The 23662-nt window shown below is 61.9% G+C and overlaps 1 protein-coding gene across 4 annotated transcripts; it reads right to left on the bottom strand.

Moving 5' to 3' along the window:
- Window positions 1-1308: 1308 nt before the first annotated feature.
- On the bottom strand, window positions 1309-23517 carry CDK18 (cyclin dependent kinase 18). 4 transcript variants are annotated; one of them, XM_079761311.1, is made up of 16 exons: window positions 23370-23517; window positions 8837-8986; window positions 8538-8677; window positions 7827-7952; window positions 7021-7077; window positions 6102-6216; window positions 5863-5957; window positions 5551-5613; window positions 4801-4924; window positions 4576-4696; window positions 3800-3897; window positions 3464-3569; window positions 3304-3346; window positions 2507-2597; window positions 2095-2172; window positions 1309-1444 (listed from the first exon to the last, which is right to left on the bottom strand). In XM_079761311.1, exons 2-16 carry the CDS (start codon window positions 8958-8960, stop codon window positions 1410-1412), a joined length of 1416 nt encoding a protein of 471 aa, XP_079617437.1. In that variant the 5' UTR covers window positions 8961-8986; window positions 23370-23517; the 3' UTR covers window positions 1309-1409. The 4 variants fall into 4 exon arrangements, with proteins under 4 accessions (XP_079617437.1, XP_079617438.1, XP_079617436.1 ...); XM_079761312.1 differs by having other exon boundaries at window positions 8538-8614; window positions 8837-9063; XM_079761310.1 differs by having other exon boundaries at window positions 8837-9063.
- Between the last annotated feature and the right edge of the window lie 145 nt (window positions 23518-23662).

Below are 23662 nucleotides of genomic sequence, written 5' to 3' on the forward strand. Positions count from 1 at the left end.
AGACACACACACACACACACACACCCGCACTCCCGAGGCCCAGGAGGCCTCCGTCTTTGGCATCCATCTGTCAAACTCAGCTTTTCTGCGAGACCGCGGCTCCTTTCTGTACATGAATTAAATATGGCGTCTGTCTCTGTGCTGAGTGAGTCCCAGGACGTTCACAGTTCACAGTACCGTGGGGGAGGAGTGGGGGGCCCTGCAGGAGGCGAAGACCCTCCAGGGCGGCCCCTCAGGCGGAGGCGGGGCAGGGCAGGGGCTGGTAGAGCAAGGTCGGGCCTGGCCTCCCCTTGGCCTTGGTATTCAAGGCTCAGCCACGCATGAAGGTGCCCTTGGGGACACAGCGGGCACGCTCCGGAGGGGAGTGGGGAGGGCCTTCTCCAGGGGCTCAGGCCCCTCAGACTGCCACCCCCTGTGCTGCCCACCCCACCTGCCTCTACCTCAGACTGGCCTTCTCGTGACCACCCTTCGGGGTGGCTGGTGCCAGGATCGGGCGGAGCAAGGACAGGGCCACGGGGGCTGGGAAGGAGGGCACGGGGAGGCCGTGCCAGTCCCAAGGAGCCAAGGCCAGCCTGGCACCAGTGCTGGGGTGACCCTGCCTATCTGGGCGCTGTCCCAGGACCCTGGGCCCGGGCTGGCTTATCAGCACTCGGGTGTGATCAGCAGGAGCTGCTCTCGGGAAAGGCTGGGCAGGTCGGAGCTCGGGTCAGGGCCCCAAGGGCAGTGCGTGCTCCCCGCCAACCAACTTAAGGCAATCAACCCCTTCAGACCAGGGAGACGGCGGGCGGAGGCGCAGGAGTGCTGCGGGCGGGGCCAGGCCTCCGGACGCAGCGGGCAGCCAGCAGCATTCGGGGCCTCTGGCGAGGAGGGGGAATGGGAACAGGTGGGGCGATGGAGTGGGGTTAGGCCTACTATTTCCCCTGTTGCTCTGGGGGCACCTGCCCCTCAGGGGCTTTGGCTCACAAGGGTCCCCGAAAAGGTGCCACGTCGCTTCCTGCTCTCAGAGGGGGAGAAGGTGAACGAGGGGCCCATAAGGGGATCTACAAACGGGTGAGACAGGCCGGCACTGGGGGAGGCGTGTCCAGGGCACATGCTCAGCCCGGCAGCTGGATCCTCCTGTCCCTGTGGGTCCCACGCGGGTGCCCGAGGGCTTTGGGACGGAAAAGCCTCCGAGGTCCTTCCTGCCTCTCACCTCCTCCCAGGGCAGGTGATGGAGGGGTTGGTGTCTGGGCCGCGGCCATGGGGGAGACGTGGGGAGCAGGTCAGGACCCAGCTGTGGCCAGCAGGGCTGCAGAGGTCTTCCGGGCCGGCCTCACCCTCAATCCTCCGTCCTCCGGGGCCGCATGAGCCACCCTGCCTGCAGCTGCTCAGTGCGCCCTCTCCCTCTGGCCGCATGGGGTGTGCGCAGCTCAGAAGATGCTCTGTCGCCGGCTCTTCCCTCGTCCTGGAGAGCAGAGGGGAAGAGGGGGCTGCAGTGAGGCAGCGGGGCGGAGGGCAGGGCGTGCTCCAGAACTGGGGGTAGAGCGAGCAAGGGCACGCACTTGGGAGCCAGTCAGTCCTGGGTTCAAACCCTGTCTCTGCAACTTAGGAGCTGCATGCAGTTGAGACTTAACCTCTTCACAGCCTCAGTTTCACGGACTGGGGAGCATGACTAGTACCGACTTCAGGTGTTTTCAGGATTAAATGGGAAAATGCATGGAAAGTGCCTGTCACTTCCAAGGCCGTCAGCTGTTTCTGAGCCCAAGTACGGCTCTCCAGGGTGCAGGCTAGCTGGAGAGCTCAGAGCGTGCAGACAATGCCCAGAGAGCGTGTGCCTTCAGGGCTGGGAGAGGCAGCCAGTTCTGTCTGGGTGGGGGTCGGGGTGGGGGAGGGAGACACGAGAGGAGGAAGCCTGGGCTGGAGATAGGGAAACCAGTCCTTCCCTGCTCCCCACAGGCCCCCGGAAGGGAGGCCAACGTCCAGGAGGCCATGCTGATTTCCCATCACAAGAGGGGCTGCTGGGCCCCATCTCTGACCCCGAGAGGGAGGAGCAGCTAGTTCTGTCTCCTCTACTAAGTGGAGGGGGAGGGGGGGTAAGGGGGCGTAAGGCCCTACCTGGCTGCTGGAAGGCCAGGCCCCGGCACCCTGGGTCCTTCTGGAGCTGGATCTCCTTCAGGGAGAAGATGGAGGCAGCTGGCGTGGAGGACAGGGAGAGAGCTGGGAGGAGCCGGCCCTGCGCTGGGAGCCTGCGCCCCACACCCAGAGTGCATGGAGCTGGGAGCGCCCCCTGGCTGGGGAACCCCTTCAGTTAGGACGGTGCCTCTCGGGCAGTCTCAGGCCCACAGTCTGATCCTTGGCTCACAAATGAGAACCTGAGGAGGGGAAGCCCTGGGCCCAAGGCTGTGCAGCTGGACCGAGGGCCTCTGGCCTTTTCGTTACAGCTCTTCGGCCCACACCTGCTGCCCCCTTTCCTGGTTCCGGGGTGCCCCTACACCCCCTTCCCCCCCATCCCCCCTCCGCCACTCACTGTCTTGGAGCTGGTGCACGCGCTCCCCCAGAGACCGGAAGTAGGGGTGGTTCAGGGCTGCCTCGGCGGATATGCGGCTCTTCGATTCGTACTGAAAGCACAGGGGCCGGTTGGGTCCTGGCTGGCGGGCTGCAGGAACCCCTTTGGGACGCGGTCCCCCTCAGCTAAGCTAGATGCCCACGTGGGAGGGGCCCGAGTCTAAACCGAGAGGCCCTGGGGTCCACTGGCAGCCCCCAGCTCCAGCCCAACCCAAGGCCGTCTCCGCTCAGGTCCCACCAGCAGAAAAACTAGAAACGGGACTTCGGGAGCGTGACCTCCTCTCGGGATAGAAATGCAGCCGCTAAAGCAACCGCGATCACCGCATTAATAGTAACAGCAGCAACGTGTCACTCCAACAAGTACCCTCTCCTGCGTGCTTCCTTCAGGACAGGCCCCGTATTAGGTGCGTTCGATCCATCATCTCGATTTGGCCTCAGGGCCAGCTTACACAACACGGAGGATCGATCCACTTTGCGTGGAGGTCACTGAAGCACTGGGACGTTCCACCGCTTGCCCAGCTACACAGCCACGCAGGGAGTTTGAACTGGCTTTTAGCTCTGAGTGCGCCCACTCCAAGTCAGCGGGGAAATGGTGCTTCTCTTGGGCCCGGGGGTGGGGGTGGACAGTGGCGGGGAAGAGGCAGTCCTGACGTATGAGCAGGTGAGCACAGAGGTGGGTGCAGGGCCGGGGTGGGGTCGTGGGCTGCAGCTGCCTTTGGCTGCCCTGCCCGTTCCTGGCCCAGCGGCGGGCACACTCACCAAGAGAAGGCTGGTCAGGAGTTGGATGCCTTCCGAGTCCAACCTGCAGGAGGAAGGAGCTGGCACAGGCCTGGCCTGCGGGGTGGGGGGGGGGGGAGGTGCACCTCCAGGAGGGACAGCCAGGACCACAAGCAGGAGAGGAGGTGGGGAGGCAGGCTACCTGGGAACGTGGCTGATGAGCGGCTGGGGGAGGTACCGGGGGAAGTTGTAGGCACGGAACTCAGACTGGCCCATCACTCCGGGCCACGTCTCTTCTGTAGGGGTCCCTAGGGAGACAAAAAAAGGGGTGGGGGGGCGTGGTGAGGGGCCAGGGCCAGGGGCGACCTGGAGGGGTGCAATGTAAGGGAGGAGACAGAAAATGGCCAAGTGCACTGGGTCCTCGCCCTGCGGTGAGCAGGCGCAGCGGCTCTTCCCAGGCCCTTTGTGCGCTTGGGCTGCGCCGGACAGAGTTCTGTCGCCCCCTGGTGGTCCCATTGGGGGAGCGCAGGAGACTGACCGAGGAGTCGAAAGATGAGGTGCAGCTCCTCCTTCACCGTGGAGCCGGGGAAGAGGGGCCGCCCCGTGGCCATCTCGTAGTGAATGCAGCCCACGCCCCTGCGGGGAGCAACGGGCAGGGGCGCGTCAGGGACGGCTGCTCCCCCACGATGCCCTACCCCGGGGGGCTCAGGTACGTCCTGGCGCTGGGGTGCGTGGCCCAGCCCAGCCCCGACTACAGCCTCTATGGGGGTGTCTCCGGGCTCCAGGACGCTCTGCCCGCTCCCCTTTCACTCTGTAGGGGTTGTGTCTGCACGGCCAGCACCCCGACAGCTCCTTAAGCTGTGTTGTCTCAAACCCTGGCCACACCCTGTTCCCCAGCGGAGGAGATAAGTCACACATCCGCTCCCCTGCCCACCCCCAGGGCACAGGGCACAGTGGCCAATCATCGGAAGCCCGCGTTTTCGTTTTGGCTCTTGAATTCATACGATAACAAATAAGATCCATGTCAGTGTTTAAAATAACATATTCTTTCCAAAACGTTCAGTAGAACGGATGCTTGGGCAAATCATCATTTTCACTGTGGGGCCTCCGGTACCCTCCGGTGAGCCGGGGGACCCCGGGGAAATATTTCAGAAGCACAGCTCAGAGGGGTCTACACAGAGACAGGGAACCCCAATGGGGTTCAGACTTCACCCTTGAGCATCCCGTTCGCCAGGATGCCACGTGGGGCAGCCAAAGGGAGTCTGGAGGTGTGGAAGGTCCCCCCCCACCCCGGGTCCCGTGACCCTCACTCACCACATGTCAATGGGGGTGGAGTACTCTGTGGACCCCAGCAGCACGTCGGGGGGCCTGTACCACAGGGTCACCACCTCATTGGAGTAGGTCTTCGTGGGCACGGACTTGGCCCGGGCCAGTCCTGGGGACAGACGTGTCACTGAGCCTCAGCCTCTCCTCCCCTAGGGCGCCCGCATCCTGAGGAGGCTGTCGGACTCCAGGCGGCCCCCGGGCTTCCGTCCTCACCAAAGTCCGCCAGCTTCAGCTCCCCCCGCTCGTTGATGAGCAGGTTCTGGGGTTTCAGGTCCCGGTGCAGGATCTTGCGGCGGTGGCAGTAGGCGAGGCCCCGGAGCAGCTGGAACATGAAGATCTGGGGCGGGAGGAAAGAGAACGGGGGCGGGGGAGGCAGTGAAATGGGGGAACGTGTCCCATGGCTGGGCCTCGGATGGGGCCAGGGACTGGGCAGGGTGAGGTACCCGGGGAGCCAGCTGGTTCTCCTGCCCACAATGCATCACTCCTGGGCTCCATCCACCCCAGGGAACCCCATCCAGAGGGAAGAACAACAGGTACACGGGGGAGGCAGGAGGACGGGGGAGGGCCAGGAAGCCCCGCATGTGGGGGTGTGTGCGCGTGATTCTCTGACAGACCCCAGAGGAGGTCCTGCATTCCTCTGATCTGCCCAGAAGCCTCCGGTCATCCTGCCGGGTGACGCATGCTCCCATCTGACAGGTGGGAACACTCATGCTGGGGGAGGGGGGGTGTATATCAACAGCTAGATGGCGGCAGAGGGTGAGTGTCTGTGGTGGGCTGAGGCGCTCAGCGCAGTGCCTGGTCCTCTCTGAAGGGCGCTGCCCTTCCCTCCGTCCTCATGGGCAGCTCTGAGCAGCCTCAGCAGCCAGGGCCCTTGGAGGTGAGGAGTTCCCACGCTGGGCTTGAGAACAGGTGGGTGCCGAGATGGACGGGCCCGAGGGCGGGGTCCCTGCCAGAGGCGCTCACCTTGACGTTGTGCATGCTCATGAGGTTTCCACAGTGGTCCAGATACTGCTTCAGGTCACTGTCCTGGAACACAGAGCCGCTCAGCCCCGCCCTGTCCTGACGCCGGCTGGAAACCGCCCCCACCCTCCCACCCCCCGCCTCCGCGTAGGCCGAAGCCCAGGAGTGGGACAGGTCCCTGCTCCAAGCTGCCCCTAGGCCTGGAACATCTGAGAACCTGATTCTAGAACAAGACCTGGGACATCCCCTCTCTCCCCTCTCCCCCACCACCACCACCCCACCCCCCGCCACCAGGGGAAGAAGCTCCCAGCTCACCAGGTACTCAAACACCAGGGTGAGGGACCGCTCCGTATGAATGAGGTCATGCAGGGTGACAATATTGGCGTGCTTCAGGTTCTTCAGCAGAGACACTGGGGAGACAGGCCACCTGGGTCCCAGCACCCCACCTGCCCCTCAGACCCCCTCTTCCTGCAATGGCCCCACTCCTGCAATGACCCTCACCCCCAGACCCCTCCCAGGAGCCCTCGGGAGTTCAGGACCCGGGGGTGCTGTACCCTCTCGGATGGCCGTGCAGGGCGCCCCCTCCTCGTGCTCCAGCCGGATCTCCTTCAAGGCCACGAGGTTCTCCGTCAGCTTGCTGCGCCCTTTGAAGACCGTGGCGTAGGTGCCCTGGGAAGAAGAACCCCGCGGCCCCAGCAACACTCGGGTGCTGCTCTCCTCTGCCCAGTGCCCCCCCTCTTGTGACTCCAGTGGGAGTGCCCTGCCCCCTGCTCCCTTCTCCTCCCTGTGAAGCATCCCGAACTCCTCCCGCTCAGAGTACACTGTCCTCCCCCAGCCCCCAGCAGGCCAGGGCCCCCCCATCATAACGCCCGCTTGTCCTTCCTGCGGCTGCTGTTTGCATAGGTCTCTCTGGGTTTCTGCAGGGAAAGGGCCGTCTCCCTCCTCTCTGCAACCCTTTGCCCACCCGCAGCCTCGAACATCAAGCCTGTGACCACAGAAACAGCTAACAGCACTTAGCTACACGCCAGGCACCTGCGTGCTGTCCACAGGCGTACCACAGTAACCGCTTCCACCCTCAACCGCCCGGTGCGGGAGACCAGTTAGGGTCCCCATTTGACAGAGGAAGAACCCGAGGCTCAGAGGGGGCGCAGAGCAGGCCCAAGGCCACAGAGCTAGTACCTGGTCAAGTTGGGATTCGAACTCAGACGAGAAATACTTGCATGAAAAAAAATACGCTGGATCCTGCCCAGAATCCATGGGCCACTCCATCCTCACACCCTCCTCCAGCACCTGGACACCCCCCCCCCCCCCCGCCCTCAGCACCTGCCAAAGGCTAAGCCCAGCTGCCCAGCCAGGATCGTGTGCCCCTGTGGGCAGGGGCAGCGAGGGGCAGGTCAGGGAGGGCGGGGGAAGACCCTGTCACTCCTAACCACCCTGCTGGCTGCCCTGAGAAGACCAGACCCAGCCTCTTACCTCCCCCAGTTTGTCCAGTTTCACATATGTTTCCAGTTTCCCAAAGCCGATATCTGACTGAGAGGAAGAGACGTAGGGTCCTGTGAGCTTGAAGGCCCCAGCAGCCCCGAGACCACACCTCCCCCGCTCCACCTCCCCAGGAGGAAAGGTAATGAGACTCCCATGGAGAAGAGAGAACAACTGAGGCCACAAACCCTCCCTCTTCTCCTCTCCCCTCTACCCGTGGGCTAAAGGAGGAAGGCCTTGGGAGTGGGGGTTCCCTCCTCCCGGCAGCAGAGGGTGTGGGTCCCCGGGCTGCAGACCTGGGGCTGCCTCAGCACACCGGCCCCGTCTATCTCTGTCTGTTCGGACTACTAGCTCCAGGAACGCGGTCTTTTCCTCCCCTGCACCTCGAATGCCCAGTTCAGAACCCTCCACCCCAGTAGGCTCTCATCAGCACCCTTCCTCTAGCTCAGTGATACCCAACCCTTCACAATACAGACCCAGAGTCTGATTCTGTGGGTACCTAGAGTGGGAACCAGAGTCGGTGTTTAGGAAGATGCTCCCAAGGAAATATGATAGCAGCCAGGACTGGAGAGCATGTACCAGCTGGTCTATTGATTTCACGCTATGGGACCCACCTATAGAGTGAATGCTGACCAAGGATGTAGGTCTATATCTGCTAAGGCCAGCAGGTGGCGCCAGAGGCCCGGGACCGTTCCCCAGAAACTGCTGCGGCCTCAGCCCCAATAGGCCAAACCACGTGGGTGTCCATGTCTGGGAGAGGGTGTCCCACCCTGGTTATCGCGGACGCTCTGGGGACTCACCAGGGATGCTCGGCGGGACATGCGGCTGAGCGGTTTGGGCAGCTCCGGGCTCTCCAGCTGCAGCTTCTGCAGGAATTCCTGGGGCAGGCGGATGTCCACGGGCAGAGAGAGCCTCTTACTGATGTCCTGCAGGGGCCGGGATGAGACGTGGGCAGTGTTTGCTCCAGGGCAGCTGGTGCTGGGAGAGCCCTGCCTCGCACCCTGGGCCCGGCGTTCCCTGTAGAGCCACTCGGCGGGGCCAAGCCCCAGGCTGCGACCCAGGCTCCCAGCTGCCTCAACGCTGTGCCCAGAGACCTCCATGATCACCCAGCCTGACGGCTACGTGACCTCTGGAGGCCCCGTCCCCTCTCTGGCCAGTGTCCCCACCTGTGCACTGAGGCTCGTGCGGACACTATGGTTCTGGACGCACATGTTTCATACACTCGGGTCCCCGGGTCATAAGAACAATAGTCCAGTTGTCGGCCCTTGCTATGCACCAGGAATGTTCCAAGTGCTTGGCATACGTTAGCTCATCTAATCTTCGTGGTGACCGTTTTAACACAAGGTGACTGCAGTACACAGAGGTTGAGAAACTTGCTCAAGGTCACAGAGCGAATCAATGGCAGGGCTGGAATCTGAACCCGTGAAGTCTGGCTCCCAGGCCACCTCCCTCCTGGGCACACATGAGCGGATGCGTCCTGCCAGGCCCACGGGACGGCCCAGAGCCCTCACCTCCATGGAGAAGCGGCGCTGGCTCGGCCGCCGGTACTGCATGCCCGGGGACGGCGGCCTGGGCTCCTCCCCGCCGTCTGTGGGGGAGAAGGTGCTGGGCTCTGGCTGGGCGTCTCTGCCAAGAGGACCAAGCTGCAGATCTGAGAGGGAGAGGCATCAGCTCCCCTCCCTGCCCCTCTGCCCCGGAGGGAAGTCCCCGTCCTCCCTCTGTCCTCCCCCAAGGCCAGCAGTGACGGTGTGGGTGTGGGGTATGGTCCGCGTGGTCGAGGGCAACGAGGGCTTTGGGGGAGTGGCCTCACCCTCAGGGTCCCGGTTGTGGAGCTGGTTGAACTGCTCTGCGAACTCCGTCAGGGACTCCTCGATGGTCTCGGTGCGGGGCACGGACAGCGAGAAGCGGCGCTTGAAGTTCTTCATCTTATTCATGATCAGCCCGGAGCAGCCAGCAGGTCCTGAGGCAGCCGTGAGGAGAGCCAGCCGTGAGAACCGGGAGTGGCGGGTCTCGGTCTTTCCGCCACGCTCGGTGGCCCTGCACGGGGAGCCGGGGCTGAGTCTGCACAAGTTCCAGCTCCCAGCCCTCTCCCTCCCTGTGAACCCACGCAGGGCTCCCTGCTCCTGGGAAACGCGCACAATGAGGACCCATCAGAACCCGGGGGCACTGCTCTTCATAGCAGCCTGACATGCCAAGAGGGTGCTGGAGGCCTCCCCGGGGCCAGAGGTAACCTTTTAGCTGTGGAGATCTAGAGAGTTCTGGAAGGAAGGCTGAGGGGCAGGGAGGGCACCAGCACCCGATGGCCCTCGGGCCAGCAGCTCTTCACCAACTTGTGTGTGAGCTTGGACGCGTCAGCAGCCGGTAAGCCTCACTGACGGATGCCTACAAGCTAAGTATCCGCCTGGCTTACACCCTCCAGACAGAGTCTGGTCCAAACCCCATTCGTCCTCATACCAACACCTGGAGGTTCCTGGCTGGCTTGTCCTGGGCCCCCAGGAGACGGAAGAGAGGGGAAAGTGAGGGAGGAGGTGTGTGCACCTGAGCGGGCCCAGCCCCATCTCTGCAGCTGAAATGTGGGAGGTCAGGAGCAGCTGAAGGTCTCAGGGGAGACACAGAGAGGTCCCCCGAGGAGCCCCAAGCGGGAAGGGTGTCCACTGCAGAGAACAGTGGGGAGGGGGCGGGCCGCTCTGCTGGCTCTTGGGGGGCCCTTCCCCAGCCAGAGGGGCTCTCCCGGCAGCTCCCCAGCCCTCTTGCCTCAGAGTGAGGAGACTTGTGCACTGCTTCCTCCCGCAGACCCTTCCTTCTGCGCCCTGCCCTGAAAACCAGAGCGGGACTGTCCCTCCTCCCCCCCCCCCCCCCCCCCCGCCACGGTTTCATAAGCTCCCACTGTGGCCGCCCCCTCATCCTGCGCTGCCACACTCCTTCGGCTGCAGTGGGGCCGGGGCCAAGGAGTCTCGCAAGGGCCCCCACCCACATCTGCCAGGAAAGCACGGGGGCCGGTCCTGTGATGGGAAGGGCCACCCTACACCTCCCCCGCCCCCCCCCCCCCCCCCAGCTTTAGCCGGGCACCAGACACAGCCCAGCCCCAGAGGATGCTCTCAGCCCTGTCACTGGCTACTACCCAGTTGCCAAGGCAACCAGGCCCCTCCCGAACCCTCCTGGTTTAAGGGATTATGGGTCAGTAACATGTTTGCTTTGCCTAATGATCACATCCTTCTGTCCTCAGCCAGAAAGAACCCTGCAAAGGGTCCCTTCCCTGGGCCCGAATGTTCCTGGCCGCCCCCAAATGCACTTAAGGTTGGGCCCCCCCAGCTCCCCGGAGCCCCGACACTGGGCTCGGCCAAGCTTCCTCCCTCGGGCTTGTGCCTCTCGGAACCCAGGCCTTGGGTCTGCACTGCCAGCTAAGCCTCCCTCGGTCAGTGGGCCCTGAAGTCTCGCTCAGTTCAGCTCAACAAACGAGGACTGAGTCCCTACTGTGTGCCAGGCATTGTGCTAGAGGGGCATATGGGCCTAGTGACAGGGGGGCCTCGACATACCCTGCCTGTGACTCACACTGCCCAGCAGGACGGGAGTATGGCGACGGCTCCATTGTAAGGGTCAGTGGTTTACAAGGCTGGCAGGACACGAGCATCACCAGGAAGGTTTGTAAAAAGTTCAGATTCCTGCCGGGCCGGCGTGGCTCATTGGATAGAGCGTCGACCTATGAACCATGGAGGTCACGGTTCGATTCCTGGTGAGGGCACATGCTCGGGTTGCAGGCATGCGGGAGGCAGCTGATCAACGATTCTCTCTCATCATTAATGTTTCTATTCCTCTCTCCCTCTCCCTTCCTCTTGGAACGCAATAAAAATATATGGTTTTTTTAAAATTCAGATTCCTGGGTCTCACCCTCAGATTCTGGAACTGAGGCTCTGAGGATGGCACCGGGAAAATGCATCTTAAAAAGCCTCCCCGCGGATCTGACACGAGCCACGGTGGAAGCACCTGAGGCCCAGGGAAGGGCGAGTGACGTGCCCGGGTCCCGCCTGCCCGCCTGCCTGCCTGGCCGCGATGGGGACTCCTCGGAGCTGGGGAGGAGCCGAGGGTGGGGAGCACGTGGAGTGGAGCAGGAGGACCCCCGAGAAGGGGAGGGAATGTCTGCCAGGCACAAACTGATGCCCCAGACTCAATCATGGTTACGGGGGGGGGGGGGGTCGGGGGAGCCAGGCACTGGGCTCCCTGAGGTTTGAGCTCTGCCAAGAGGGCCAGCCACGCCCCCTTCTGAAAACAGGGGACCCCCGTAAAGCCGTGTGTGCTCAGGAATCCGCCACCATGACCCTCATGTCCTTGCTCTCGCTGTGTAGGAGGGGCAGGGGGCTCATTAAAAGCCTCTGGGAGAGAGGCCCCCCAACTTCTACACGATAAAGGCGGCCCAGGCCTGAATGGTACCTACTCTCCCCATGTTCCCTCAGAAGCAAGGAGCCACCCGCTTGGGTTGGGGGGTGGGTGTGGGGGGAAGTGGGACGGGGAGCCAAGGGGGGTGGGACTGGGACAGCTGACTCAAGCAGGAATGTGGGGCCAAGCAAGGCAGAGGGATGGGGACCAGCTGTCCTCCAGCGGCCTGAGGACAGACCGAGGGGAAGTGGCTGTCACCGTGGCGGGAGCGATGGAGGTCAGATGGAGGGATGGACTTCCGGATGGTGACAGGGGAGCAGGTGGCAGGGTGGTGACCACGGCAGAGAGTGGCCGCCTCTCTCTGCTGGGGACAATCGGGGCATTGAACCCAGCAGGGTCTTGGGTGTGACAGGGCAGACTGGGCAGTGAATGGCCTGTTGTTTCCCAGCTCAGGACACAAGATGCCTCTATGGCTTTTCCCTGGGGAGAGTCAGCTCCTCCGATTTGGGGGTCGCGGGGGAAGGGAGACAGGAAAATGGCCTGTCACCTTGTGGCGTCTGCCCCCACCCCCATATGGGGACAGAAGGGCTCAGTGTGACCCAGCCCGAGGCCAGCCCAGGGCTGGGCACAGTGTGGCCTTTGTCCCCAGGCCAGGGAGCCATCTGGGGCTGTCCCCGTGCAACTGGTGCCAGGGGAAGAGGGAGATGGGCGTCCAGGGGTGCTGGTCGGGGTGGGGGATGGTGAAGGGGCACAGCCCTCTCCAGAGCGGGGAGCTGCGGGGCTGGGCAGGCAGAGCGCCCTGCAGGCCTTCCTTCCTGTGCCCCATGCCCAGGTGAGTCTGAAAAGTCCCCAGCCTACCTCCCGCCGCTTCCTCCTGGGCACACACCAGCCAGCCCGGAACGGCCTGCTGGTGCAGGAGGAGGGGATGGCACAGGAGGAAGGAGGAGTCGGGCCAGGAGGAAACGGGCACTTGCCCGGAGGCCACTGCGCACCCAGGAGCAAGGGCTGGAGTCCCGGGACCTTGGCACCAGGCACTGTCCGGACCCCTCGCTGGCCACTGGGACGCGCAGGCTCACAGAGGGGAACGGACTTGCTCAGAACCTCCCGGTGTCGCCACGTTGGGAGGAGAAAGGAGCAACGTGGTCTCCCACCAGGAATGCTCCCCACCGCCCCTCCCTGTGCCCCAGGCTGTGTGCGCCCTTTCCTCCTCCGGGTCCCCCCCACCCCCACCCGGAACGAAAAGCCCGCCCAGGCTTCAATCCGGGTGCTGCCACCAGCAGGCTGCAGGATGGCGATCGCGTTATAGAATTCTTCGCTTTGGCTCCGGGCAATCGTGTGAAGATTATGTATTGAACAACTACTTCATGCCAGAAACGGTTGTTGACCCCAGGAATCTCGTGAACAAAACAGACATTCATTCCCACCTTCATTACGTTCTAATCAAGGCCGGGAGGGTGGGCGCGGACAGTAACATAAATAAAGTACATGGCAGGTTAGGCGGTGACGAGTGCAATGGAGGAAATACAGCACGGAGGTGTGAGAGGCGGGGGCGGGGTCGTTTGAAGAGGGCGGTTAGGAAGGCCTCCCCGAGAAGGTGGCGTCTTCTTGGGAAAATTCCAAGTAGGCCAGGGAAGGAGGCTGGTCATGTGGAATCTGGGGAAGCAGGTGAGCGAGGGAACAGCAGGAGCAAAGGTCCTGAGGCAGAAGTGGGGGCCTGGGGGGTGGTGGTGGCTGTGGCTAGAGAGGAGGCCTGGGGAGAGCACCGAGCAGAGCAGATCATGTTGGGGCCCCTCAGGACTTGGGAGGGTTCAAGCGGATGAGAGATGTGATCCCACTTAGATCTGATTTTATTTTTTACAATGATATATTGTTTTTTAAAGTATATCTATATGTTTTTATTGATTTTAGAGAAGAAGGGAGAGGGAGAAAGAGATAGAAACATCCATGATGAGAATCATCGATTGGCTACCTCCTGCACGCCCCCCACCGGGGATCGAGCCCACAACCTGGGCATGAGCCCTGACCAGGAATCGAACCATGACCTCCTGGTTCATAGGTCGATGCTCAACCATTGAAGCCCACCAGCCGAGTCACTGAGATTTTAAACAGCTCCCTCTGGCTGTGGTGTTGAGAACAGACTGTGGGCAGGAGGCTATCAGAGGTCCAGAGAGAGATGGTGGAGTCTGGGTCAGTGTGGGAGCAGCGGGGTGGGGAGGGGAGGTGGGGTTCTGGAGGCATCTGCAAGGTGGAGCCAAAGAGACTCGCAGAAGGGCTGCACCTGGGCTGTGAGACAGGGGCCAAGCAGGACTCCGAGGCTTCGGGCCAGAGCCACCGGAAGGATGGGCATGAGGAATGCTGGGAGCAGGGGTTGCATGGCTCAGGGAGGAGTGGGATTTGGGCAAGTGTCTCATGTCCAGAGGACATCTGCATGGAGATGCTGTGTGAGCTGACACGACATGGCCCCAGCCCCAGGGAGACGCCCAGAAAAGGTCAGCTCTCCTCCACTTTCCCGCTCAGACGTGAAGATGTGCCAGAAAAGGGGCCCCATCGAAAGCTCCTCAGACACCCCTCACAGACGCCCTCACAGCCCAGAGGTGCTCTGGGGAGGGTGGGGGTCAGCTTCCCTTCTTAACCTCCGGGGAGCAGGCTGGAGACCCCCCAGCAAACCCCTATGAGGAGCCCCTTCGCCTTCCTCCCGAATAAAGCCCCACTCCCAGCCTGCACCCCCAACTCCTTCACGATCTGGGCCCCCTTCCTCTCTAGCTTTGCTCTCCCCCTCCCCTCCCTGCCACCCTCGCTCTGCTCCAGGCCACACCCCGGCATGCAGTTCAGGTCTCCGGTCTTTAGAAGCTTGGCTGAGCCTCCAGGACCCTCCATCAAAGCGCAGGACCCACGGGGCCGCTCTGACCCCCGCCTCCAGCTGCGGACACACAGCAGGCACGGCTGTCTGTTTCCCAGCCCAGGGAGGGCGCACTCTGTTCCGGGTGCAGGTCGGACACTTCCCTAGTTCCGTTCTGTTTGTTTTGTTTTGTTTTGGATCTCAGTCTCTGTGGGCCCCGGGGCAGAGGCTAAAGGATAGAACTTCCAACTGCCCACCTTCTGAAGCCCAGAGGGTCTGACCCTTAGTCCCAAGGCTGACCACCTCCTGCGGATACCCTCTGCGGCCCGCTCCCCGCCCCCACCTCGGTCACTCAGCCACGTGGGGCCTCCGGGCAGGTTTCAAAAGAACCAGAGGCCACAGCTGACCGAGCGCGCAGACGTCAGGAGCTGAGCCTTCAGACGCTCCCTCCTCCGGTGAGAACGGTGCCTGCAGGGAGCCGCAGATGGCATCTCTTCCTTCACCCTGTCACCCACCCTGCCCTGCCCGGCACAGCTTGAGGTTTTAGTTTCCTCGCCTGGGAGGAACCTCAGGGGAAGCCAGTCGTCCCGTGGCCGCCTGAAGCCGGGGGACAAGGGCAGAAACCGAAGCCCTGAGCCCTCAGCACTGACCTCGCCCCGCCCAGCTCCGACCTGCAGGAGAGGCGGCCAGCCTGGGCCCTCCGGGCGGCAAGAATCTAGGAAGACTGCGCGGCCTGCATCACCCTGCCAATGCACAGATGCTCAGGGCTCGGAGAGGATCCCCACAGCCTCTGCTTGGAATGCAGGAAGCAGGGGGAGGGGAAACAGGCCTTCCGAGAGCAAGGTGCGCTAGCCTCCAAGGAGGGACGCAAGCGCCTGGGGCTCAGCCCCTGCAGCCCCTACCTGACGGCACGCCCCGCAGTGAGCACCCCATGCCGCCCAGGCCTGCTCTCCAAAAGGCTGCAGTTTGGAGTCCTGGGAGAAATCCCAGCTCTCCCATTTCCTAGCACTGCCACCTGGGCAGACACCTGAGCCTCAGTTTCCTTGTCTGCTAAATGGGGACAATACCTAACCTCCCCTCTGCCTGCTATTGCTACCAGCCTGCGAGGCTTCCCTTTCTCAGCGGCTTTCTGATGCTGTGACTCCCCTTCAATATGACACTGCCCTCGGGGAGAAGCCCCAACTCCAGGGCCCAGCAGGGCAGGCCTCTGGTGCTGTAGTCCCTGCCTCCCCGTCTCAGCTCTCACCCCTCCGGGGAATGTGCTCGGCGTTCGCTCGCAGAGGAAACCGCGCTTGCGCCCCGCAGCTCCTGCACGAGCCGCTCCCTTGGCCTGGGACGCCCTTCCTCATTTGCCCTTGGTGACACCACCTCCACCTCAACTCCAGTGTCCTTCCCCCGAGAAGCCGCACAGGACACCGCCTCCTTCCTCCAGGAGAAACGAGATAGACTGGGATGCCCTTCAGGCCAAGAGCAGTCAACTTCCTTCCCCCGGCGGCGCCTGGCACGGCATCAGGGACCGGGACCTCCCAGGGGCTCAGGCCGTAGCCACTGTACATAAAGGCTTGTTTAAGCCTCTTCCCTCTACAGATGTAGAACATCAGCCCCACTGAGGACAGGCCTGTGTCACTGAATCGCCAGGACACTCGGTCTGTCTGTGTACAACACATGCTGGCTCCCGTCCTGGCACCTTTGGCCACCAGGGACCTGTGTCCAGGTTTCTCTCCCTGTCGGGCCAGCCGCACTCTTGGTAGGTAGGATCTGGGGTGGACCTGGCCCTGTCCTCTTTCTGGACACACTAGAGCAGTGGTCGGCAAACTGTGGCTCGCGAGCCACATGCAGCTCGCGAGCCGCGGTTTGCCACTCTGTTGACTGAGTTTGCCGACCACTGCCTTAGGGAAAAACACTTAAAAAACATTTTAATAATGTACTAATGTCTTTAACCTGAAGTCAAAACTTCTGGGTAAGGGTAATTAATGCCTTATGCAGTGGTCGGCAAACTCATTAGTCAACAGAGCGGCAAACTGTGGCTCCCAGCTGCATGTGGCTCGGGAACCGCAGTTTGCCGACCACTGCACTAGAGCAAGCCAAGCAGCCCTCGGCTCCCCGGGACGTGGTTCTGCCTGGCTCCTCCTGGCTCTCAGCGAGAAGCGGGACACTGGATGGTGGGCCAGGGCCTCGATGGGCCAGGGACTAGGGAAAAGCCAGCAAAGTGCTCATGTCATCAGGGCTCCATCCAGGAGCAACCTGCCCCTACACACCTGCTACGCTGCCCCTGTTTTCTCCAGCCTGAAACCCCACTGGCCCCAGCCAGGCCAGCCCCTCCTCCGTGCCCCACAGCATTTGGACACCCCCAAGCAGAGCCCCGGGCAACCTGTCCTGTTCACTTGTCTGTTTCCCTCTTTTACCTGTGAGCTTGTTAAGGGCAAGGACTGGGTCCGACTCATCATTACACCCCATGCCTGACCCAGGGCCTGGCGCCGAGCCGACCCTCCCCTCACCGGTGAGATGAAAGCTGGGAATTCCTGGTTCCAGGAGCTGTTTGGAGGCAAGATGACTGACAGGAGAACGTCAGTTCCCGGCTGGACTCAAAGCCTCAGCCATAACCTAACCCTCCTCCGACCAGCTCTTGGCCTCGATGGCAGTGGGGAGCTGGTGGGCTGGGGGGCAGAGGAGACAGCTTCCTGCCTGGCAGCCACTTCCTAAGTGAGGCCTGCAGAGGTCTCCTGGCTGGCAGGTGCCACCCCACAGTGAGGGGTGGGCCAGGGCTGGGAAAAGTCCTCATGAGAGATTCCAACCAAACGTTCATCAAGCCGAGGCCTCCGGGGCCCATGGGGAGGGAGGTGGCAGGGGCCTTCCTCATAGGCTCCCATCCCTCAGGGGCAGATTTCCAGAGACTCGTGGGTCAGGCACACAACCCAAGCTCAGGCTTTGACCTTGACCCCTACAGGTGACCCCTCTGACTCCCCCACTTCTGGCCCCTCTTTGTGGCCCCGCAGCAACCCTGTTGACACTCACCCTCTTTGGCTCCCTAAGGCTCAAGAAATGGAGGCACAGAGACCATCTTGCGGTATTTTCTTTCTGACCTTTTTTGGAGACCCGGCTGCCGCTGGCCTGCAATCTCTGGGGAGGCTTTGGATTTGCAAGTGGTAAGAGGGGACCAGGCGCCCCTCTGTCAGCGGTGGTCCTGGCCATGCAGAGCCTCCCAGGCCAGAGGCTGAAGCAAGACCTCCATCCCCACATCTTCCTGCTTCCAGGCAAGGCCCGCCTCGCCTTCTAGGCAGAGGAGACCCTTGTCCACTCCGTTCAAGATCCTCAGAGGAGGTCCCTCACCTACCGCCCATGCTTTCAAAAGCCCCGAGTCCAGAGACTTCTCTAAGGCCGTCCTTCCATCCCAAAGGGGGGCGCTCACATTGGTTTCCTCTCCGGCGGCTTAAGCACAGACCAGTAGGAGGGGGAAAAAGAGCACCAAGTCCAACCACTCTCTGGCCTTCCCTCATCCCGACATGAGAACCTGTCACGGGACCCTGGCGAACAGCTCTCTGGGTTCTCGCCATGCCCAACTTTAGCAACAGAACGGCAGGGGCCTTCCAGGGCTGCTGTCCCCGGGGACCCCTCAGTCTCAGGAGCAGGGAAGGGCTTCCCAGCATTTCTAGACCATGTTCCTATTTATACTCCACTCTCAGCCCCCACCCCACCCCCAGGCTGGCCCACACTACCCCATGCCCGCATTCCAACAGAACCCGGGTCAACGTTCTCCAAGCCGCCTCCTCACACTCTCCTTGGTCTCCCAACCACCAGGCTGGGCCCAGGCGACAGCTTCCGCCCGGACTCCCCTACCCCCCACCCACTCCTCCCTGTCTCGAAGGCACCTCTGGGCAGCCGCTGCACATGGCTGTTCACCTGCCCGCTAATTGCCCCATCCGTGGCACCTGCCACCGGGAGCGGAGCGGAGCGCAGGCTTCTTGAAGGGAGGGGCTAGTCTCTCTGTCACTTTCTAATTTCACAAGTAGCCACTGGGCTCCAGGCATTGTCCTGGGCTCTACACCTCCTCTTCCCTTCCCTTGGCCTCCCGCTTCTCCTCCTACTTCTCCTCCTGCTTCATTCTCCCTCCGTATCTGTGTCTGGCCGACTCACTTCCTCTCCCCGTCCCTGTGTCGGCACTCCCCAGAGTTCCTTCTTGGGCCTTTGTTCCCCCCTCTGTGCACACTCTTCCTGGTGACCTCATGTTTTCCAGTGGTGGAAACCACCACCCATGTGCTCATGACTGTGGCCCACTGCGCCCCTGACTCTCACCCAGGCAGGGCGACTGCCTGCCAGGCACCTCTGTCTGGACGGCCCCCAGGGGTCAGAGATACGAGAAGAACCCCAGTGGGTTTAGGACAACGAGAGGCAGCAAATAGTTTGAGATGTGTTTTTAAGTTAAAAAAAGGCAGATGTGTACATCTTGTAAAAGCTCTATGTGTGCTAGATATACATGTGTCATCCATGTACACATGTACATACGAACACTGTCTATAAATCCAGAAAGATGTTAAAATGCTGGCCGTAGTTATCCCTGGGGGGCAGAATTGTGGGTGATTTTAAGCCTTCTTTTTGCTGATTTGCATCATCTAATATTTCCCATAATGAGCATTCACTGCTCAGGTTGAAAGAAGTAACACTTCTTTTTAAGTGAAAAGAAAGTATTTTTAGATCGAGATTCCAGAACTGTTGAGTGCGAGGCTTGGGAGGACTGTAATTATCTGGAGCGGGGTCAGCAAGCGTCTTCTGGCAAAGGCCAGACGGTCTGTGCTTCAGGCTCCGGGGGCCGTTCCGTCCCTGCAGCAACCACACACTCCTACCCAGGGGGCAAGTGCGCACAGACGGATGGAAATCCAGTCAGCTGTACTCGTGGGCACTAACATTTGAATTTGATACAATTTTCAAGTGTCACAAAATATTCGTGTTTTCTGTGGAATTTTCCCCAGCCACATAAAACTGTAAAAAACATTCTTAGCTCATGGGCCCTACTAAAACAGGCTGGCTTTGGCCAAGAGCCACGGTTTGCCAAGCCTTGCCCCGGAGCATCCAGTGCCTGTATGGCATTAGAATCTAGCACCCACCAGGTAAAGCAAGAAGCTAGGAGACTGTGGCCCTGGTCAGTGTGGCTAGATGGTTAGAGCATCGGCCCATGAACCGAAGGGTTGCGGGTTCGATTCCCAGTCGAGGGCATGTACCTGGGTTGCAGGTTTGATCCCCAGTCCCAGTCAGGGTGCATACAAGAGGCAACCAATCGATGTTTCTCTCTCTCTCTCCCCCTTCCTCCCCCGTTTCCACCCTCTCTAAAAAAAAAAAAAATCGATGGAAAAAATATCCTCAGGTGAGGATTAACAACAACTAAATAGCTCGGAGTTTGTGGACATTATCTCATTGGAATCCGCACAACCACAAGAAGTAACACTATTTATTACTCTCCCCATTTGCCAAATGAGGAAACAAACATGGGTGAGCAAGTTCCTTCGCCTAGGCAACCACCTACGGAATGGCAGAGGCAGGATTTGAATTGACCCCTGACCCCAAAGCCCATACATGGCCTCCACCCTGGCGGGTTGACAGGAGGGAGACCCTCAACAGGTAGAAAGTGAACGACTGCACCAGCCATTACAGAGTCACTTGTCCATCCCAACCCCTAAGGGAAGATGTGAATGGTGGGGGTGGGGCAGAAGCACAGGGAGGGACCATCATGCGGAGTTCCAGGACAGGGGCCTCATCACTCACTGTCCCCTCCGAAGTCCTGGCCAGCTGTCCTCTCAGGGGCCACTCCTGTGATCAGAGAGCGCCAAGACCCTTTTCGGTTCGAAGCCAAACCGCACACTCGCCGCCCGCTCCCTCCTCCTCTGCAGATGGAACCACCACGGAGGTGTCAGGAGCAGATGGGCGCTCCTTCAAACAGGAGGGCTGGCTGAGATGGGCCGCCGCTCGCCGCTCTCCTCTTCCCGATTTGCGGCTGTGCCCCCGGGCAGCGCCTGCCGGCCCAGCCCCGGGTGTGTCAGATCCTGGGTGTGAGACCCTCTCCCTGCCCGACGTGAGCCCAGCCCGGGAGTGGGCTCTGCGTGTGTGTGTCCACAGCCGTGGGGACCGGAACAAGACAAGACTACCCTTGGTCTGCTCCCACCCCCTCCAGATGGGGAAGTGCCCACTCAGCAGCTAATGCCAGGAGGACAAAGGTGAAGGGTCCGGGGTGGGGAGAGAAGGGGTTATGGCGGGACACAGGGCTAGGGAAGAGAAATGTGACTCGTTCCCAAAGGGATCGCGAAGTTAATCAGGTGAGTCTGGACCCAGGCCAGCCACTCCCTCATGGACAACAGAGCAGAACAGGCACTGCAATTAATTAAGTGCTGGGGGAGGGGGGTCGTCTTACCCCAGGGAAGGAGGCCTGCCCCCGAGGCCTCAGAGGAGGAGGCTGAAGGTTTCCAGCTCCCAGTGCCATCCTGGACGCTAGAGGGAAGAGTCCCCACAGCACAGATTCCTGGTTTCCTCTCGCAGGTTTCCATCCAACCTGCACCCCACCCCCCTCATTCTCTTACGCAGAGCCTTCCTCCCCAACCTGGAAGAGCAGGAAAGAGACTAAGAGCCTGGCCTGACGGGATTAGGAAAGCCTGCCCGGGTCTCTCCCTACCCCAGAGCAGGCGCAGCGCCATGACTAGGAAATCCCTTTCCAAATAACCAACAGCAGCACGTACAGCTACTGGTTACGGAGCAGCTGCTGCGTGCCAGCAACTGTGCTCCTCCACTTCACTCACACAACAACCCGCCCGATCAGGATCCCCATTTCCCAGCCGAGGCAGCCGAGGCTGCGGGAAGAAGCTCAGGAGTTTGCCGGGGAGAGAGGAGTCACACAGCTGGTGTGTGCTGGAGCTGGACTCCATCCAGCCCCTCCCTTTAGGCTTCAAACGAGAAAAGGAGAGAAGGAATCAGGGGAGAGAGAGATGGAGATGCTGGACAAAAGTCCAAATGGGGTGTCCCAGGGAAAGGAGAGGCAAGGTTGGGGTAGGAGCTGGGAGGACCCAAGCCAAGCTCCGCCCAGCAGCATGGAGCCTGTGTGCCTGGGCACAGAAGGCACAGGTGGGCAGAGGACAGAGTCTGGCTTAGAGACAACAAACGCAGCTATGAAGGCAGCTCCATGAGGCCTGGGGACAGGGACGCGGCGGGGGGGGGGGGGGCACGCTTCCAAGGCTGGCAGCCGAGCCCATGAGACCCCAGACCAGGAACCTTCTCGTTCCTCAGATCTGGTGCCCTCTCTCCTGCGCCCCATGGAGAGGCTGGCTCTGCCTGGCACAGGACACACGGGAGTCTCTTACTGGAGCACCATGCCCATCCTTCCTTCTCCTGGGGCTGAGCTGGAGCCAGAGACGTCCAGGAGGGCTGGGGTCTCCTTTGATGGGGCAGAGGCTGAGCAGGGAGCTGGGCGTCCCACGGAAGTGGGCTGGATCCCACCTCTGCGACTTTGGGAAAGTTGGTTTCTCAGAGCAGCTGTGTCCTCCCCTGTAATATGGGGGTGATGACACCCACTCCTAAAGCTGTGTGACACAGTTTGGCACCGAGTAGACAGACACTCTGTAAATGGTAGCCACTCGGGCAACTCACTGAAGCTACTCTAGCTCTGGAAACCCAGTAAGTGTGGGGGGTATGAAGGCGGGGAGACTCCCAGGAACCTAATGGGCAGCGCGGTTGTAGGGGTGGGAGGAGGTCAACCTCCCTGGCTCATCAGCTACACAGGAGGCGGCCGGGGCAGGGCAATCCTAGACAGTAGCTTTGCAGCGGCAGGGTGACCCCCTCCAGCCGGCCTGCAGGATGCAGACCCGAACCCAGGAGCCAATGTTGCCTCACTTTCCCCCAACCCTAACCACTGTGGCCTCAGCCTCCTGCCAAGGCCAGGCTCCAGGCAGGGGGCCTGAGAGGACGAGGCAACCCTGTTGGCCAGACTCCCCGGGCGTCTTCGAGGATTTGGCTCCCTCGGGCCAGTGTCCAGGACTGTGCTGCGTGGCCAGCCCCAGTGGAAAAGGCCACGCGAACATGCCGAACCTCACAGGACGCTGACACAGGAGGGCCACGCCAGTGGTGTTAGTGAGTCACCCAGGGCCCAGGCCACAGTTGGGCAACGGCCGAGGGCCGGGCTGGGGGTGGGGATGGGGTTCTCAGAACTGACCTCCACTCCTCGCTTCCCCAGCTCCCACCCCTGCGTCAGGAAGGGGTTCAGAGAGAACTAGAAAGAGGCCAAGGGGTGCCTAGCGGGACGGTGACCCCAGAGCACAGAAAACCAGCCACTGTCTCAGCAGTCACTCCCACCCCAGGCCTGCGTGCGCGTCCTCCACACCGCCTTTCCCACGCCTGATCCTGTCCCCCGCACAGCACCACCCTCCAGCCCCATCGCCTTCGCCCAGCCGGCCGCCCACCCTTTCCCATGGCCGTTAACCCTTCGCCAGGGGCTGCCACGCGGGGGGCCGCTGCCCCTCTGGGCTCGTGGGTGGGAAGAGAGAGGAGGCGGCAGTCCCCAGAGGCTGCACTAACCCCCTCCCGCCACCGCCAGCGCTGGAACCCGCAGAGCCTCCCGCGTCCTTCCACCTTCACCCCAGGGCTCCGCCTCGCCCCCAGCTGGGCTCTAGAAAGTTCCCAGGGAGCCCCGAAAGCCCTTGGGGCAGCGATCTGGCCCCACACTCGCCGGTTCCCTCCTCGCCGGAGACTCCTGACCCTTGCCCTCCCCAGAAGGAAGGGCACTTGGAAAGCGCCAGGTTCGCCGCCGAGTGGAAAACTTTGCTTGCCAGGGTTCCGACCAAGCTCGGGGGCCCAAGGGAGTCCCGAGGCAGACTCGGGGGAGGGGGTGGGGGGATGGGGGGGGAGAGAATGCAAACTCGCCCTCCCTCCTGAGCACCTGGGACCTGAGACTGGCCTCTGCGGGGCATCGCCCACCACCCCCAGCACGCCTCGCGATCCCCCATCTCCCAGGCCGCTCCCCCAGTCTCCCCCACCCCCTCGCCCCCAGCAAAGGCTGCGGCGCCTTTAAGAGCTGCCCAGCTCACCTTTGCTCCGTTTCGCCGGCGCCACGGTGCCCCCCACGCCCCTCCTTCCCGGCCCCGCCGGCGGGACTCACCGCGCGTCCTGGGGCCCCGGGGATGGGCGCTGCGCCCCGCGCCCGGTCGGGGTCCCTGCCCCGGCTCGGAGGTGCTGGCCCTGCTCCCGAAAGGTGAGCGGCTCCCCGAGAGGCTGCAACCTGAGCTGGATGGGAGGGTGAAGGGGAGGGGAAGGGAGGAGTGAGGAAGGTGGGGAAGAGGAGGGGGAGGAGGAGGAGGAGGAGGAGGAAGGGAAAGCCCGGCCCCGCTGGAGTTTTTCACGTGTACAAGTTGACTCCGCCCCGTCCCTCCCGGGGCTGCACAGCAGCTGCCA

This window comes from Cnephaeus nilssonii (assembly GCF_951640355.1).
Source record: "Cnephaeus nilssonii genome assembly, chromosome: 21".
NCBI lineage: Eukaryota > Metazoa > Chordata > Mammalia > Chiroptera > Vespertilionidae > Cnephaeus > Cnephaeus nilssonii.

Bases quoted from the DNA above. Each gene is read 5' to 3' on its own strand.
- CDK18 (XM_079761311.1), bottom strand. From the start codon at position 8,960: ATGAATAAGATGAAGAACTTCAAGCGCCGCTTCTCGCTGTCCGTGCCC. The intron at 8,678-8,836 runs GTGAGGCCACTC...TCTCCCTCTCAG, and splicing joins CCACAACCGGGACCCTGAGG to ATCTGCAGCTTGGTCCTCTT. The intron at 2,598-3,303 runs GTGAGTGTGCCC...CTGTGCTTTCAG, and splicing joins TCCTGACCAGCCTTCTCTTG to TACGAATCGAAGAGCCGCAT.